The following is an 18,081-nucleotide window of genomic DNA, read 5'->3' as shown; positions in this document are numbered from 1 at the left end:
TAGCTTACTTTTTTCCCTAAAACTTATTGTAAGGGATGAATAAGTTCTTTGGCCAAGGTAGTCACTGTCATGTAATCTTAGATTATATTCATATAGCTGAAAACAATCATTTAAAATGTATTCAAGGCAGAAACAAGGTCTTTGTAATGCTATGCCATAAAATTCAAATAACTCAAGCCTTGAGTTGCTTCTTGATGCTGATACGCGAAGGCTAATTTTGGATGCTGACTAACTACATCTATAACACACGAAAAGACAAGCAGCTAGACGATCCTGTGAGGGATTGGCTTGATTACATCATCTGAGCTGGGGAGACGCACCCTAAATTTGGGCCATACCATTCCTGGTGGCTGTCTACATCAAGGGACATGGAAGAAGGAAGCTTTTACTTTTTGCTGGTTTGCCCTCATTTTGCCTAGCAAGTTCATCTATCCTGTTGCTGAGATTCCTTCACTGGTATTAGAACCTACTTCTGAGGGATTCTAACATAGACTGAAGACCAGAAACTCTCTAGGACTTTCCTGGGACTCTAGTGACCTACTGAGACTGCTAAGACATTTAGTCTCTTGGACTGAATAACTACTGGATTCTAGGCTTTTCTACCCTGACATGGCCATTATTGGACTAGTCAAACAACAGCCTGTAAGACACTTGGATAAATCACTGTGTGAGTGTGTGTGTGTGTGTGTGTGTGTGTGTGTATACATACCCATATATATGGAACTATGTGTGTATGTATATGTATGTATATATGGATACATATCCATATATAGGGGTATTTATTCATAGATATTATATTTACATAAGTGCAACTTATTCTATCAACTCTATTCCTTGAGAAAAGGCCACACACACACATCATCATCATCATCACCTTCAAATAATTCTAAAACAACATTGCTTCACCAAACACTGGGACTGGTGACCTCTCATTTATATCTGCCATATGTATCACTGACTAAGAGCACCAAATAACACTGATTTAAAAAAGATTTCCAAAGAAGGCACCAAGCCTTTCTGATACTTACTTACATACTTTTCTATAGCTGCTATCATATTTTGGAGTTGTGTTGAAAAGTCCAGTCTGTTGGGTTCCATAAAGAGGTTTGTTGGGAATTCAGAAAATCTGAGGGAAAACAGTATGTAAGAGTACATTCAAGGGATCACAGTACCCAACACAACACAGATGCTTGTAAAATGGTCCATACGTACTTATTATAGAAGCGTTCTTGATCAGACTCAAGCAGGAGTCCTGAGTCTATTCAAGTTTATTGAAACAAAGACAAAGTAAAAAAAAAAAAAATTATTAACAGTTTAAAATACTAGACAACAGCTTAATATCAGTATTCTCTAAACACTCTGAGAATCAATTGTAGAGCTGGGCTGAAAGGGATATTCCAGCAGTGCATCCCAGACTCTGATATCAAGAAAGGAGATCTGGAATAGAGTCCCAGACTGTGTCTTCCTTTTCTGTGGGCCTCACATATGCTAGGCAATTATTCTACCACTGAGTGGCACTCCTGAGCTTTTAGCAGCTGCTCTTGGTACCACTCATCCTGAAAAGGAAGCCTTCCCCTCCCATCCCCCAAGTCCAGAGTGACTTCGTAGGTGGTTCACTCGCATGTACCCTAAGGTGGTCCGTGGTCTGTCACTGTTCCCCTTAGCATGTGTGCTAACATGGCGTAAGTAAAGTGGCATAAACCTAAATTTCTCTCTTTACTGCAAGCTGCCAGCCGCTGCCGTTTGTCTCACCAGAAAGGATGCGCTTGAGGTGGATGCCAAGCTTGGCCGGCTGGTACTGGCTGAGCAGTTCATCACTCGCAGTTCTCATTCGCTGCTCCAGTTCATCTTCATCACACACCAGAGACTCTTCACGGCTTTGCTCAGTCTTCTGAGTCTTCCCTTCAAGGTCCTCTGCAGAGTCATTCGCACAAGGAGTTCTCAGGCAGAGGTTGACCTCAAATATTGGTGCATATGTTTTCTTCAAATCCGTCATCACATTATGTGTGTTAAAAGTCTAATATAGCAAATGTGTCCACAAGACAAGAACAAAACACGACAGAACGATTAACTGATGGTGATAAAGTTTAGACACTATTATAAACGGTAACCATATTTACATGTCAAAAAGTAAATAAATGAAATGTGACATTAGTATTAGTGGGCAATCTGGAGGGCATTATTGCAGCTTTTTACAATGGGAGAAGGTGGCACATATGTGTACGTGTGTGTGCTTACATATGTGTGTGGGTGTGGCAGACAATTGTTAACTGAATGTTTAATTCTGAAACTTGCTATTCATCTTGTATCAAAATTTATGTTAATGGTTTTAAGGTACATCTTACCTCATTAACATCAGTATCTGGTAGTTCTGAGCTTTGAACAGAAATAGTAGTTAACCTTGAATGAACAAACTCGTCAACATCTGATTCCTTTTTGGAAAAGATCTTCCTGTCTCTAGAATAAGAAATGGGAGGGAAATTTATTTTTGAAATCATTTATTTTACTATTTAATATGAAAATATATAAAGAATTCATATAGCTTAGTAAGAAAGGGATAAAGATATATATCTTTATATCATATATATATGATATCTATATATTTATATATCTATATATGTGTGTATATATGTAAGATATCTATCTATATTTACACACACACACACACACATATATATATATATAGAGAGAATAAACAAGTAAGTTAAAAATGGGGAAAAGGCTGAGATGAGGCTCAGTCAGCCGTGTTCAGCTTGTAAGTGTGAATAGCTGAATTTGAGCCATCACAACACACATAAGCATCCAGGCATGGCTGCAGCACATCTGCACTGTTAACGATGACAAAACAGGAGGCCTCAAGTCTGAACCAGAGTGACACTGAGTATGTTCTAGGGAATGCCTGTCAACACAGGGGTGAGGATTGAATCCAGAGCTCATTCACCCTCTCATGTGCCCATGATAAACTACACTCTTTGGCCCTGGAGGTAATGACTTGAACCACTGCAATCAGAAAGATGGAAAACTCATAAACAAACCCAAAAGGTAATTCCAGCCCATGAAGGTTCATGGGAAATAGAGACAAGAACACCCAGACACGTTTGATCCTATCTAAAGAGGCAACAAATTAGAAAAACAGGAAAAATGGACAAAGGAGAAAGATCAGAGCTACTGACAAAATAAAATTAACATAAGTATAAATGTAATTTAAGGCATGAAATCAAGCATATAAACCCAAGAGACAGAAATTCTCTGGCTGGCTTAAAAATCAAAATCAGATCATGATTCTGAATTTCTTCAGAAAAATCTAACTAACAGAAGAGCAAAATCCAAGACAGATACAAGTAAGATCCAAATTATCCAATAGCCACAGGACCTGCAGGAGATCAGATGTTACCAATATATGCTCGCCCTTGTGCGGATCTGCATGAGTGAAAGACCAGCAGATCCGGGGTCTTAGAGACTGGCCCAGGCCCTCGCAATCACAATTTTGGTGTATAGAGAGAACAAGGACTTGGGAAACAGGATAATTCAGGATGTGTTAAGAGATTTCAAATATCTCCAACAAATTATCTGTCATTGGAGAATACCTTCAACCACAGAAACATCACAAGGGAGGAGATCTCTATTGTGTAGTCTGAGAATCAACAGGTAAGAATGAAAGGAAATGAAAATGAGACCGTCATACATTCGAAAGCATCACCAACAGAATACAAGAGATAGGAGAAATTCAGGTGCAGAAGATACCATAGAAAATATTGACATAACTGTCAAAGAAACCACAAAATGCAAAACCTTCTTAACACAAAACATCCAGGAAATCCAGGACACAATGAGAAGACCAAACCTAAGAATAACAGGTATAAAAGAGAGTGAAGATTCCCAACTTAAAGGACCAATAAATATCTTCAACAAAATTATAGAAGAAAACTTCCCTAACCTAAAGAACGAGATGACCATAAACATAGAAGAAGCCTACAGAACACCAAATAGACTAGACCAGAAAAGAAATACCTCCCATCGCATAACAATCAAAACACCAAATGCATAAAAAAAAAGAAAGAATATTAAATGCAGTAAGGGAAAAATGCCAAGTAACATATAAAGGCAGGCCTATCAGAGTTATACACCAGACTTCTCGCCAGATACTATGAAAGCCAGAAGATCCTGGACAGATGTCATACAGACCCCAAGGGAACACAAATGCCAACCCAGGCTACTATACCCAACAAAACTCTCAATTACCATAGATGGAGAAACCAAGATATTCCACGACAAAACCAAATTTACACAATATCTTTCCACAAACCCAGCACTACAAAGGATAATAGCGGGAAAGCTCCAATACAAGAAGAAAAATTATACCCTAGAAAGAACAAGAAAGAAATTCTTTTCCAACAAATCCAAAAGAAGATAGCCACACAAACAATGCCACCACTAATAACAAAAATAACAGGAAGCAACAATCTCCTTTCCTTAATATCTCTTAACATCAGTGGACTCAATTCCCCAATAAAAAGACATAGGCTAACAGACTGGATATGTAAACAGGACCCAACATTTTACTGCATACAGGAAACCCACCTCAGTGACAAAGATAGACACTACCTTAGAGTAAAAGGCTGAAAAACAATTTTTTCAAGCAAATAGTCCTAAGAAACAAGCTAGAGTAGCCATTCTAAAACCTCCAGCCTGAGAACACAAAGGGAGGGACTCATGGCTCCACCTGTATAGGTAGTTGAGGGTGGCCTTGTCAGGCATCAGTGGAAGTGAAGGGCCTTGGTGCCTGAAAGTTTGGATTCCCTAGTGTTGGGGAATTTGAGAGCAGGGAGGTGGGAACGGGAGGATGGTGGGAGCACATCCTCATAGAAATAGGAGAAGGGGGGATGGGATAAGGGGTATTGGGGGGGAATGGGAGAGGAGATAACATTGAAAGTAAATAAATAAAATATCCAATTTAAAATAAAACAGATAATGGGTCTGGCAATTGTAGTTGAGCAGTAGAGCCTTTTTGTCAACAATTTATTATAGGGATTTTGTATAATCCTCAAGGACAAGATATTGTGGAAGAGGCCCATGGAACTTTAAAAAGATTGGTGAGACATACTGGTGCTGAGACAAAGAATGATGCTGACATGTGAACTTGCTGACTGCCCTGACAAGGGTGACTGGGGAGCTGTATTGGACATATGTTCCTGAACCACCTTTGCTTGACTATATCCCAGATGGGACAAGCTGCCTTGCCTCAAGTTTTTAGACCTTGTGGGATAAAGAATCGAAAAGAGAAATTATGTCTCTTGTATTCTTCTTAAAGATGACCAGCTATTAGGACTCAGTCAAGTACTGGTGTAGAAATCAATCCAATATGGGAAATAACAATCTACTTTTGGAAGACTGGATCTGGACTTTGTCAGAGACATATCTGGAAGCTAGCTGTAGCTTGCTATGATGTTAGAATAGCAAGAGATAATGTTGGGACAGGATCTGGACTTCAAACAAGGATTAGGGCATATTTTAAGACTTTTAATTGTCAAGCTAAAATTGGTTTTGTCTCTTCTACAGCATTTGTTGTAAGTTGCATTGACTGTATAATTTCCAATTATGTTAGTGTGTTGAAACGTGGCATGTCTGTTACAGAGGTCTACCAACCAGCATTCGTCTCACTGCCCTGAGTATTAGAAAACCTTGATTCTCAGAAAAAAGCTTGAAAGTGCTGGAAGAAGTGAGTTGGGCTCTAAGCAAGAGGGTAGCAGGCTTGATTATTGCTGGTATAACAGCTTTAATTCTATTAATTGCTAGCACCACTGCTTCTGCAATAGCATTGACACAAGGAGTTAAAACAACTATTTTTGTTAGCCATCTAGCAAAAAATTGTTACTAATGTATTGAGTATACAAAAGGATTTATATAGGTACCTGGAACAACGAATGATGCTCTATAACCCATTCAAACTATCTGAAGGAGGTTCAGGGTTCAAGAGTTAGGAGCCATCCCAAGTATCATGACAAATATAATTGGAGTAGTGTTACTTTTGAAATTCACAATGATTGTCACTATAATTAAAAACAGTTTAAAGACACCTGTAGGATATTTGGCATAATCCTAACACCTCTCTGGGTGTGTTAACTTTGTATAGTGAGATTATGAATTTAAAGAATGCTGCTCTGTTGACCTTTGATGCTGCAGATAATACTGATAAAATTATCCATGGCCTTAGCTCAGTATTTCCATTTTGGACAAACCCCAGGAATGGCATATATAGCTTGATCAGGCTAGCCCTTCTTGTCCTGGGAATACTTTTATTTCTTCCCATCATGTTAAAGCTTATCTTTTACAATATCAACATGTTGGCAGCCAAAGTACATGGCATGAACCTGAAAATGGACCCCCAGACAGAGTTATTAAATTAACAGGCTGGCAAGCCAAGGATGGATAAGATTCTGCATAGAGCCTTACCAACCTAAGACAGAAGTGCATTGCCTTTGATAATGCATATTCCATTATGGGTAAGGAAGGCATTCTTGTCAGAATGACCTAAGACAGGCTCAGTCTTGTTAATGAAATAAAAAAGGGGGAGAGGTGTCGGGCCATGGAAGGGTATCCTGGTTCTTGGGTTGTGGGGTCAGCCATGCCCCCAGAACCCAGGCTCCTGTCACGAGGTCTAATCTCCATTCAACCTGTGCCCTTCAGTCTTGTACACAGGTGGAGGGCGTGATAGATAGGCCCCAGGCCCTAGGAAGATTTACATACTAATGAGATACCTGAAGGCCAGAGGGTGGAGTCAATTAAGCATTCCTCCCCAGCCCCTCCACCCTCTTTCCCTCCCTATCTAACTCAGGTCCTCCCTGGGTTTTATGGGGCACACATCCAGATCCATCCACCATCCGCCATGCCAATAAACCGGTTTTGGAAACCCAAGGACTTCCTCATGTGTTGGGGCCGTGCTTTGAGGAACCGTGGAGAGGCCTTTACTGAGCAGCCAGGCCTAACTTCCAGCTGGAGGAACCCAGAGCGTTCCCAGCCGACTACACACACAGCATGGCGGGAGGAACCCTGGGTTCCCCAGCAGCTTTTTCCTACAGAGAGGTGCAGAGCCTTTGGGGCTGCTTGGCAAAAAGCTGACATGGGCCAAGGACAAGGAAAGGGGGTGCTTAGCAGGAATACGACATTGGCCAAGGACAAGGAAGTCAGCTTCAAGCAGCAGGAATCTGACATTAGACTAGAACAAAGAAGTAATTTTAGGTAGGAATTTAAACCGTAGGCTACAACAAAGAAGTAATCTCAGGCAGGAACCTCAATATTAGGCCAGAACAAAGAAGTAGTTTGAGACAGGAATCTAAATTGTAGGCTAGAACAAGGAAGTAGGCTTCAGACATGAAAATGACCTTGGTCTAGGACAAGGAAGTAGGCTCAGATACTTTGGTCATCCTGATAAGCCTTTAGAAACAGTGATCGAGGGAGTGTTCATGTAACTGGGTTTAATGCCTTGCTTTTTCTTTGACTATTGGTGTTTATTGTCTTGCTTGCTCCTCGACTATTTGCATCTACTGTATTGCTAGACCCTCAACTTAGAACTGACCTTAATACACGAATATAATCAAAATGGTATAAAAGCATAAAGGAAGAGAGGGTATAGGATAGGGGGCTTTAGGGAGGGAAAATGGAGAAAGGCGATGACATCTGTACTGTAAATAAATAAAATATCCAGTAAAAATTAAACTCAAAAAAGAGTTTATCACCTCTAGCAGCTAGGAAAATAAATCAAAACACCTTTGAGATTTCATCTTACCCCAGTCAGAATGGCAAAGATCAACAAAATAACTGGCAACAAATGTTGGAAGGGATGTCGGGGTAAAGGGAACCTCATTCAGTGTTGATGGGATTGCAAATTGGTCCAGCCACTCTGAAGATCAGTATGAAAAATTCCCAGAAAGCTAAAAATAAATCTACCGGATATATGATCCAGCTATAGCTATATCATTCTTCCGAGTCCACCCCAGGGGTTCAGCATTCCACTCCCCAAATGCTTGTGCTCAGCCATATTCACTGCTGCTTCAGCTGGACACGGAACAACCTAAATGTCCTTCAGCAAACGGGCAATGAAAGTGTAGTACACATGCACTGTGGAATACTATTCAGTTGTAAGGAAAAATAAATTTTGAAAATTTCAGGCAACTGCATGGACTAGAGAATATATTGAGTGAGGTAACTTAGGTCCAGAAACAAAAACAAGTATTGCTTGTTCTACTTCATCTGTTTCTTCTAGCTTCAAGTCTTTAGATGGGAGTATACAGCCCTGAGTAAGTGCAGAAACCAGAAACGCAAAGGAGAGCCAGGGTGTGGGAGAGCGACAGAGAGGAAACCCTAGGGCAGAAGTGATTGGAAAGGCGAAATGGGGAAAATAAATACATATAGTTTAAATGAAGATTTCCCATCTTTTCTGATAAAGCTCCCTCTAAGAGTCACAGACCATGTGACAAAAACTCCAACATCAGGCACAAGAGGCTCCCTTTTTAGTTGTAGGTCAGGGTTGTCCAAGACACTCTTAAAACATAGACGGTTTGTTGCCCTTGGCTGCCTTCCACAGGCAGAAGCTAAAGATAAGTCCCTATTGATGAAGATAAGTGTACTTTGGAACACAGGACCCAGAGGACCTGAGCTGGAACTGACCCGAAAGCCTCACCTCTCAGGACTTTCTTTCATGGCACCAGAGGGTGCCAGGCAAGCTTTCAAGAGAGGGAAGCAACCAACAGTCCTAGCCACCTGTGAGGCCCAGGAACCACAATAATGAGCATGGCACACATTGCACCCTTCAAGTGCAATAGGAGCTTACATACTTTGCTGGTAACCAACAACTCACCAATTGAAACTCAGGCCTGCTCAACACGAAACCATGCTCAGGACTGGAAATGTAGACAACTGCCTGGGGTTAGTGAAGTCATGGATCTTGGAGGTAAACCTATAACTATCACTTTTCTTTACTAATTCAATCCCTTATTACATTTTTAAGTATCTTTATACTCACAGATAAGTGTAGTTCTCATGCATCATCAAAGAAAATTCTCTGGCAACAGATAGAGACCATTATGGAAAACCACAACCAATTAAAGTTCAGAGAACAACAGATTATGTAGTGTCCAGTCCCAACTGATGTACCTACAATACAATTCTGGAGCCTAAGACAGGGATCGTTGTGGACAAAAGGGTAGAAAGATCTTAAGAGCCGAAAGAATAGAAAGTTTTGCTGTGAGATTGTGTCTTCTGGAAATGTCAGAGATATGGGCCATGCCCATGAAGTCTCAGATGCATAAACAAGACAACAGTGGAAACATCAGGGGACTTGCTAGCACAGAAAGAGGAAAGCCCTTAGGCTTTCAACCCTAGACAAAGAACTAAGGGCACTGGGTAACACTGGGTTGGAGAAATGGCCTTCCCCGGGTCTTTCCCCAGTTGGTTTTCCCATACCAAGTGGTCAGCCAATATACACAGGTAACATTACATGAACTGAGCAGGCTGTATTTATGTACTTTGTTACACATAAAAACATACTCCACAATAATTACAGAAAAAGAGGTCAGAAATTTGGGAGCAAGCAAGAAATGCATCAGAGAGGCTTAACGGAGGGAAGAACAAGAGGAAATGATGTAATTACAAATTTTAAAAGTAAAAAAAAAAAATGCAGCCGAAAGCAGTGGGACACATCTTTAATCCCAGCACTCGGGAGGCAGAGGCAGGCGCATTTCTGAGTTTGAGGCCAGCCTGATCTACAGAGTGAGCTCCAGGACAGCCAGGACTATACAGAGAAACCCTGTCTCGAAAAACAAACAAACAAACAAACAAACAAACAAACAACAAAAAAAGCAAAAATATTTCCAAAGGATTCAATGCAATACCTATAATAAACCCCTCAGTTTGTTATTTCTTTCAGAACTGGCAAGTTCATATGGTGTAGGGAATAATCTCTTCTGTACTATGTAAAAGTGCCACCTGTCAATAAAAATCTGCTGATTTTTATAATTTTTTATATTTTTATATTTTTATATTTTTATATTTTTATATTTTTATAAGCTGGTGTGGGATTAGAAGGTAGTATGCTCTGTAGAGAGCTAGAGAGAGCAAGAGCGAGAGCAGAGAGAGAGAGGGGGGGAGCAAGGAGAGGGAGAGGGAAAGAGAGAGAGAGGCAGGCAGCTCTGGGAACTAGTCAGGTGGGAGGATTCTCTACCCAGACTTGGAGGAAGTTGGACACATGAAACTGAGGAGAGGTAACCAGCCACATGGCAGACACAGAATAGTATAAACAGGTTAAGTGAATTACAAGCTAGTTGGAGAACAACCCTAGCTTAAGGCTAGGCATGTATTAATATAGTAACCCCTGAGTCATTATTCAGGAACTGGGGTATGGGTGGGAAAGCTAATGGAATAGCTTTTTTACAATGTTGGGGGAAAAGGGGGCAGTGTTGGAAGACCGACAGTTTCATGATACAAAGGAGAGTCATCAGGACAGTGTGGTACCTGCATAAAGGCAGGCATACAGAGAGACGAAATGAATAAAGCCGAGACATAAAGCCACAGACTTATGGCAGGCTGGATTGTCACCTGCCAAGAGAATTCAGTGAAGGAACAAACGTTTTTCTTTTCAACAATAATGCTGGGAAAATTGATGATCATATGTGCAAATGACCTTGGACCCCTGCTATACTCTCTATAAAGTTTAACTCTATTTAGTGTACCTGTACAGGGTGGGGAGAAAAGGAGAGGGGAGGGGAAGGGAGCGAAGAAGAGGAAGAAGAAAAGGGAGAGGGAGGGAGGGACAGACAGAGACACAGAAAGACTGATTTAGAAAAACGTAAAAACTTATAAAATTGTCACTAAGCAGCTTGCTTTTAAGTCTTAACCCTGAGAATTGTTCTGATCTAGTAATGTAGAGAAGTAAAATAAACTATCCTTCTTTCTTTCATAGTCTTCAAAATTTTATGAATTGATATTTTTAGGTTTCTAGTTATAATCATGAAACTTTTCTAGATTTTTCCTTGCTTCACAACTTAATTATCAGTAGATATTTGTTTTTAATAACATATCGGACATTTTCCAAGTGATTTCCTTCAGATGGAGAAAACACCCAGTAGATGCTTCTTGGAAGTGATCCAAATTCCAATAGAAACCTCGGCCTCTTCCAGAACTGTTCTCCCACCTCAGGAAAGACACAGTAAATCCACACTGTCAGATAACAAATGAAAATCTGAATTTCAGATCAGCACCAAATAAAATTTAATATAGGTACCTGGGAAATACTTATATGCAAAGATTATTTGTTGTTTTTCTGAAATTCAAATTTCATTGAGCATTTTGCATTTTATACAGGAACAAAATCTGCTCAGAATTTAATGAAAAAAAAAAATAGAAGCCTTTCTTCAATTCATGATACTTTAAAGGTATTATTGATAATAAGATCTGCAAAACCAAGTATGTGCTATCTACTACATGGAAGATTTTCAAAGTCTAACTTTAATTCTTGGATGTTTTCTCCATAAACAGTGATATATTGCAAGAATACAATTTCCCATCTTTTGTCAAAAACTGTCACTTACCTCATGAGACTTTCATTCCTTCTTTCCTTTGAAAATGGCATCCTAGCAGAGCCAGTGAAGAGGTCGAGGAGTTGGCTGAGTGCGGAGTCCATCAGCTGACGAATGAGTTCTTGAAACAGGTAGTCAATCAGCTTCAAAAACTTCACATTTGTTTCTAACAGACATCGATACTGGGGCAGCTTGAAATGTGTCGTGTTGATTTCAGATGGTTTTGACTCAAAGTATTCCTTAACATCTTTCTTTTCTGCAACCTATAATTCATAAGGCAGTTGAGAAATGCCCTATGTTAGTGTACATGATCTGTAGTCTATAGTATCATAACTAGCCTGGATGACACATAAAAATAAATTATATCATCAACTTTCATAAATATTTTACCCCTATTTCCACTGTGTTTGGACATCTGACAAGAAGAACCTGTTACATGTTCTGAAGCCAATTTTGAGTTCAGAATCTTAGAAGCAGATCAGTTTAGAAGTTAGAAGACAGGAAGGCAGGGGCAAGCAAGTGACTCCATGTACTCAAATGGATCTTGAGTGGCACAGGGTTCCTTGCAGACAGGGATCACTGTATTATTGAATTCCCTTTCTAAAATCCTTGGTGAAGCTGCATTTCATCTAGATGTTTCTCCCAAGTTCTTAATCTTATGAACACTAAGACCTTTGCAACCAATCAGGTTCCCTCCACATGTTGGCGCAGGCTAGACAGGAAGCACCCTGAGTTACAGAGATATTTATAGTTCATGCACTCACAGAAATACATCTACAAACACATACATACTTTTTTTTTGTATTTTGCATCATACCTGGAAAATTTTATAGTAAATATAATACCAGTTGGTTGGTTACTTAACCACCTTTGACTCAACTGCTGATTTCCAATACTTTCTTTTTTCAGGAATGCAGTTTGGAACAATCACTGAGTCCACAGGGACAGGCCGACGCACTGCGGAGTTACCTTTAAGGCTGTGCTCTTTATCTCTACCACTGCTTTGCTCCTGATCTCCTCGAGCTGCGCCACTGCACGGGTGGCTTGCTGTAACTGCTCCTCACAAAACTTCTCCAGAACGTACGTCCGGGAAGTGTCCACCTAGTTAAATGGAAATAATGTCACATATTTGAAAATGAAAAATCAGTTACTAAGAACAAGAGAACAGGCAGATGATTACCTCTACATGGCATGTGGTAGAGCACAGCTCATAAATTCTTTTTTTTTTTATGCTTTACATACTATGGCTTCAATGTTACTCAAATTTAAATCCTCATGAATAAATGTAACTAAGTTTTTATGTTTTTTTTTTTTCTTGAGTCTGGGCCTCAGTTATGCCTTCTTAGCTGGCCTAGAACTCACTCTGTAGATCAGGCTGGCCTCAGACTCATAGACATCTGCCTGCCTCTACCTCCCAAGTGCCAGGATTAAAGCCATGTACCACACCATGGCTAAATCTTAATAAAAGGAAAAGAATACTTATTATTTAAAACTACAGTTTAAGCTAAGACAACTAAAGTTAGTGTGGAGCAGAATACTGTTAAATTATGTTTTCTTAAAATTAGGAAAGTGAAGGTATCATCTATGAAACCTGCCATCACTTTAATTCCAAAACTTACCTTGCCTTTCAGACCTTAGTTATTCATTAACATAAAGACAGGAGGATGTTATACAGGGTGAACCTGGGTTTGCTTCAACAAAGCCTGAGGAGCTGTGGTCAGAGCCGCAGCACACACAAAAAGCCAGTGTGGGGCTGCGGATCTGTAACTTTAGTGTTGGGGAAGCATGAGAAAGGCAGGCCCTAGGACTTGCCAGCCAGCCAGTCCAGCCAATTGGCGACTGTCAACTTCAGTGAAAGACGTGGCCTCAAAAGCTAAGGGGAGCAGTAGAGGACATCTGACATCTGTCTTTGGCCTACACACACACGTGCACGCACACTCTCCCCCTGCCCTTATCTGGGATGACAAGGAGTATGAACATACACAAGTTAAAAATTAAATAACTACAATACATTATTGAAGGTCTCCCAGGGAGAAATTTCCAGGAACTACACAACCAATTTTGTTGGTATACAGAAGGTATAATCCATTTGAGTACATGGTATAAATCACCCTTCTTTCAATATTTTCTTATTTATCTATGGTGTGTTAATTCTCTTGCCACAACATGGTTCATCAATGGATATACAGGACTGTAACGTTAGTTTTTCAAAAGTCTATGTACTGGCTGGTTTTATGTGTTAATTTGATACAAGCTGGAGTTATCACAGAGAAGTCTCCAGAAAACCCTAACATCCTTTCTCTGTCATTGTGAGCACTGCTATCCACTGGTGTCTTAGGCACAGACATGGGTTTCCTGGACTGCTTAGCTGTCCTGCTCATCAGTTTCTTTCTCCTCTCTCTCCCTCTCCCTCCCCCTCTCCCTCTCCCTCTCCCTCTCCCTCCCCCTCCCCCTCCCCCTCCCCCTCCCCCTCCCCCTCCCCCTCCCCCTCCCCCTCTCCCCCTCCCCCTCTCCCCCTCTCCCCCTCTCCCCCTCTCTCCCCTCTCTCCCCTCTCTCCCCTCTCTCTCTCCCCTCTCTCCCTCTCTCCCTCTCTCCCCACCCCCCTCTCCCCCTCTCCCCTCCCCCCTCTCCCCTCTCCCCCTCTCCCCCTCCCCCGCTCCCCCGCTCCCCCTCCCCTCTCTCTCCCCTCTCTCTCTCCCCTCTCTCCCCTCTCTCCCCTCTCTCCCCTCTCTCCCCTCTCTCCCCTCTCTCCCCTCTCTCCCCTCTCTCCCCTCTCTCTCTCCCCTCTCTCCCCTCTCTCCCCTCCCCCCTCTCCCCCTCTCCCCCTCTCCCCCTCCCCCGCTCCCCCGCTCCCCCTCCCCCCTCTCCCCCTCTCCCCCTCTCCCCCTCTCTCCCTCTCCCTCTCTCCCTCTCTCCCGCTCTCCCGCTCTCCCTCTCCCCCTCCCCCCTCTCCCCCTCTTCCTCTCCCTCTCTCTCCCCCTCCCTCTCTCCCCTCTCCTCCTCTCCCTATCCCCCTTCCCCTCTCCCCCCTTTCCCTCTCCCCCCTCCCCCCTCTCCCCCTCTTCCTCTCCCTCTCTCTCCCCCTCCCCCTCTCCCCTCTCCTCCTCTCCCTATCCCCCTTCCCCTCTCCCTCCTTTCCCTCTCCCCCCTCCTCCCTCTCCTTCTCCTTCTCTCTCCCTCTCCCTCTCCCCCTCCCCCTCCCTCTCCCTCTCCCCCTCCCCCCTCCCCCTCTCCCCCTCTCTCCCTCTCCCTCTCCCTCTCTCCCTCTCTCCCGCTCTCCCGCTCTCCCTCTCCCCCTTCCCCCTCTCCCCCTCTTCCTCTCCCTCTCTCTCCCTCACCCCCTCTCCCCTCTCCTCCTCTCCCTAACCCCCTTCCCCTCTCCCCCCTTTCCCTCTCCCCCTCCTCCCTCTCCCTCTCTTCCTCCCTCTCTCCCCCTCTCCCCCTCCCCCTCTCCCCTCTCCCCCTCTCCCTCTCCCCCCTCCCCCTCTCCCCCCTCCTCCCTCTCTCTCTCCCTCTCCCCCTCCCCTCCCTCTCCCTCTCCCCCTCCCCCTCCCTCTCTCTCTCTCTTCTTCCCCCTTCTCTTCTCCTTTGATTTGTTTTTGAGACAGGGTCTCACTATGTAGCTCTGGCTGGCCTTGAACTCACAGACACTTGTCTGCTTCTGCCTCCCAGGTACTGAGATTAAAGGTGTGCACCATCATACCTGGCCCCCTATTCATCATTTAAATTTTTTGTTATTTAGCTTATTCATAAGACAACCTAATACAGGCATTTCCTCCTACACGGAAACCATATAAAGACATTTTTCCCTCATCTGTCTCTGAGATGAACTGAATTTTATACTTTTGAAATAATACAGTCGGTCATGGTAGCATGGTCTTATAATCTTAGCATTGGAAAAGCTAAGACAGGAGGATTATAAATTAGAGGCCAGTCTGGACCCCACAGCAAGCTTTAAGCCAACTAATGAACACAGAAAGATCCTGTCTTGTAAAACTAAGAAAAAAAAAAAAAAGAAGAGAAAAACACTGATGCTAATATCCTCAGTGTAGATATGTAAAATGCAGCTGGGTGATAGTGGAGGCAGAGGCAGGAGGATCTCCTGAATTCTAGGCCAGAGAGCTACACAGTATATTCCAGGACAGCCAGGGCTACACTAAGAAACCCTGGATCAAAAACCAAAAACCAAATCAAACCAAACAAAAACAAAATATATTCTATATGTAGGGATTAATTCATCCTCCTGAATTTTCATTCACTCAAAGGATATTGAATAATTACTATATAGCCTTGATTCTAAGTTATGTTGATTTGATTCTAAACTTATGTTGATTTAGGTATTTTGTTATACATTGATCTTATTACATGTGCATATTCAACACAAAAACATTTCTGAGATTACCAAACTCCTAACTTGTCCCAATCCCTTTACATTTCTCTTTCTTGATGTAGAGACTATTTTACCTTCCAGCATCTCCCTACATACTGGGACAAGGAAGTAGAATCTGCTGGAATCCTGTTTAACTCTATACAGAACACTTAAGACTTACAGTTCTATGTGTTTAATATTTTTCAAAAAAGCTTACAAAAAGCCTATTATATCAGGCCACTTGTAAGCTCATCTTTTCTAAAATCTTGAAACAGGAAGTTTTGTTCATTAAACCAAGACTGCTGAATTGCATCTTGTGATGAATTCTTGACATGGAATACTAAGGGATGAGACAATACTAACCACCATGTGTTAGAAACTATTAATTAAAAGTAAGTTTGCACTACCAAGAGACAGGTGACAATGGCTTCAGTCACTTAAAGCATCAGCCAGAGTTTCTAAGAAACGTTAGCTCCTACAACTGACTGCCATCCTTCCCCATGTTCTTCACCGCTACTTATCATGCCATCCACAGTGACTCGTTTATGGATCTAGAAATTATTTCTTTTGTCCAAAACTGCATGAGCAGCCTTTCCAGACCCCGTGTACTTGTCCTGGTTTACAGGGACTGCATCTACTCACCTTGATAAGGCAGATGGCAGACGGGTTGTCTTCGTTGTTCTTTTTGAGAGTCAGGGCATCTTCACAGAGTCCTCTCACATAGAGCAAACAAGTTTGAAATAACTCATCAGCACAAAAAAGGTGGCTGTACAGGTATGATCTGAAAGGTGAAGACAACTTAGCTCTCATCCCAAATGAATAAGACAGGTGGTATCCCTCTACCAAGTCCTAGGAGTTTTGATGTATCAAGTGGTGTTATCAAAAATTAAATATATGTACCATCAACTTAATAAAATTTTAAGACATATTTTAATTTGTTTTCTTTTATTTTTATGTGCATTGGTGTTTTTGCCTGTTTTGTTTTGTCCGTGTGAGGGTGTTGGATCCCTTGGAATTAGAGATACAGACAATTGTGAGCTGCCATGTGGCTGCCAGGAACTGAATCTGAGTCAAATCTAAATAATTTTCTCCAAGTAACAAGAGGAATGTTCAATGGATAAGGGACAAGTTGGATAATAATTCTTGAAAACTCCTATCTGTATCCTAAAGTAAAAAGGGGCTTTTTTCTTCTCTCTGATTCTCTTTTTCTATGTATCGTGATCACAAAGGTAGGACAAACCACAGCCAGTGACATTAGAAATAGGAAGGGTAGAATGGAAGACAGAAGATTCCTTAAGACCTGAACCAGTCAGAGCAAAGCTTGCTTCTGTGGAGAGCGGGTTCTTCTGCCTTCCACAGTCCTCGTGTGGCCACGAAGATAGACAGATGGCAAATATGTGCATGAAGAGACAGTCACCATTAGAGGAATGAAAGTTAGAGTCATAGCATTAAGAAAATACTGATTAAAACATGCTGAGATGCTACTATACTCATCAGAATGTCTGAAATAAAAACTAGTGACAACACAAGTGATATCAAGGATTTGGAAAAAACTGAATTGATTATGGGAATGACAAAAAGCATAGCTGTTCTAGAAATTATTTTGTCAACTATTTCAAGAACTAAAAACAGGCTGGCAGGATTGCCTTTGCCTATAATCCCAATGCCCAGAAGGCTGAGGCAGGAAGGTGCCCGGTCAGCCTGGGTATACAGTAAGTCCCTGTCTCAAACAAAGAAATCAACAAACAATAAAACCACTCAAACATCCAATGACCATATGACTCAGACTTTTAACTTTGGGTGTTTACCCCAGAGAAATGGAAACATACACAAATATTTACATAAGACAGACAAAACTCTAGAAAATATGCAAGTGTGTGGGACCTTGTAAGGATAGCTTGGTTCCTGGCTGGGCACAGCTCTCGAACCTCGACCCCAATGAGGCGACAGCTGGTGTTCGGCCATGCCCCCAGACTCCAGGCTCCTGACATGAGGCCTCCCCACATCCAACTCCATTAACCCGTGCCTTCCAGTCACGTAGGGCAATGCCCTCTTGCAATGAGCACAGGTAGATTAACGGGGGGGTGGGGTGGGGGTGGGGTGTGCACATCCAGATTCAACTACCATCTGCCATGTCA

General features: G+C 42.0%; 1 protein-coding gene across 1 annotated transcript in view; it reads right to left on the bottom strand.

Annotated features, from left to right (window-relative positions):
- Positions 1-18,081, bottom strand: part of Dnah14 (dynein axonemal heavy chain 14) — a 224,119-nt gene that overhangs the window by 183,752 nt on the left and 22,286 nt on the right. Inside the window, exons 9-15 of the mRNA XM_076914623.1 lie at positions 16,586-16,724; positions 12,543-12,674; positions 11,586-11,836; positions 2,346-2,457; positions 1,753-2,017; positions 1,213-1,258; positions 1,029-1,126 (exon numbers count right to left, since the gene is read on the bottom strand). Of these exons, the coding sequence (XP_076770738.1) occupies positions 1,029-1,126; positions 1,213-1,258; positions 1,753-2,017; positions 2,346-2,457; positions 11,586-11,836; positions 12,543-12,674; positions 16,586-16,724 (1,043 nt within the window). The remainder of the gene's footprint in view (positions 1-1,028; positions 1,127-1,212; positions 1,259-1,752; positions 2,018-2,345; positions 2,458-11,585; positions 11,837-12,542; positions 12,675-16,585; positions 16,725-18,081) is intronic.

This window comes from Arvicanthis niloticus, chromosome 16 (genome assembly GCF_011762505.2).
Source record: "Arvicanthis niloticus isolate mArvNil1 chromosome 16, mArvNil1.pat.X, whole genome shotgun sequence".
NCBI classification, from domain to species: domain Eukaryota; kingdom Metazoa; phylum Chordata; class Mammalia; order Rodentia; family Muridae; genus Arvicanthis; species Arvicanthis niloticus.
Note: the sequence above shows the minus strand (reverse complement) of the source record. Positions and strands in the feature narration are given on the sequence as shown.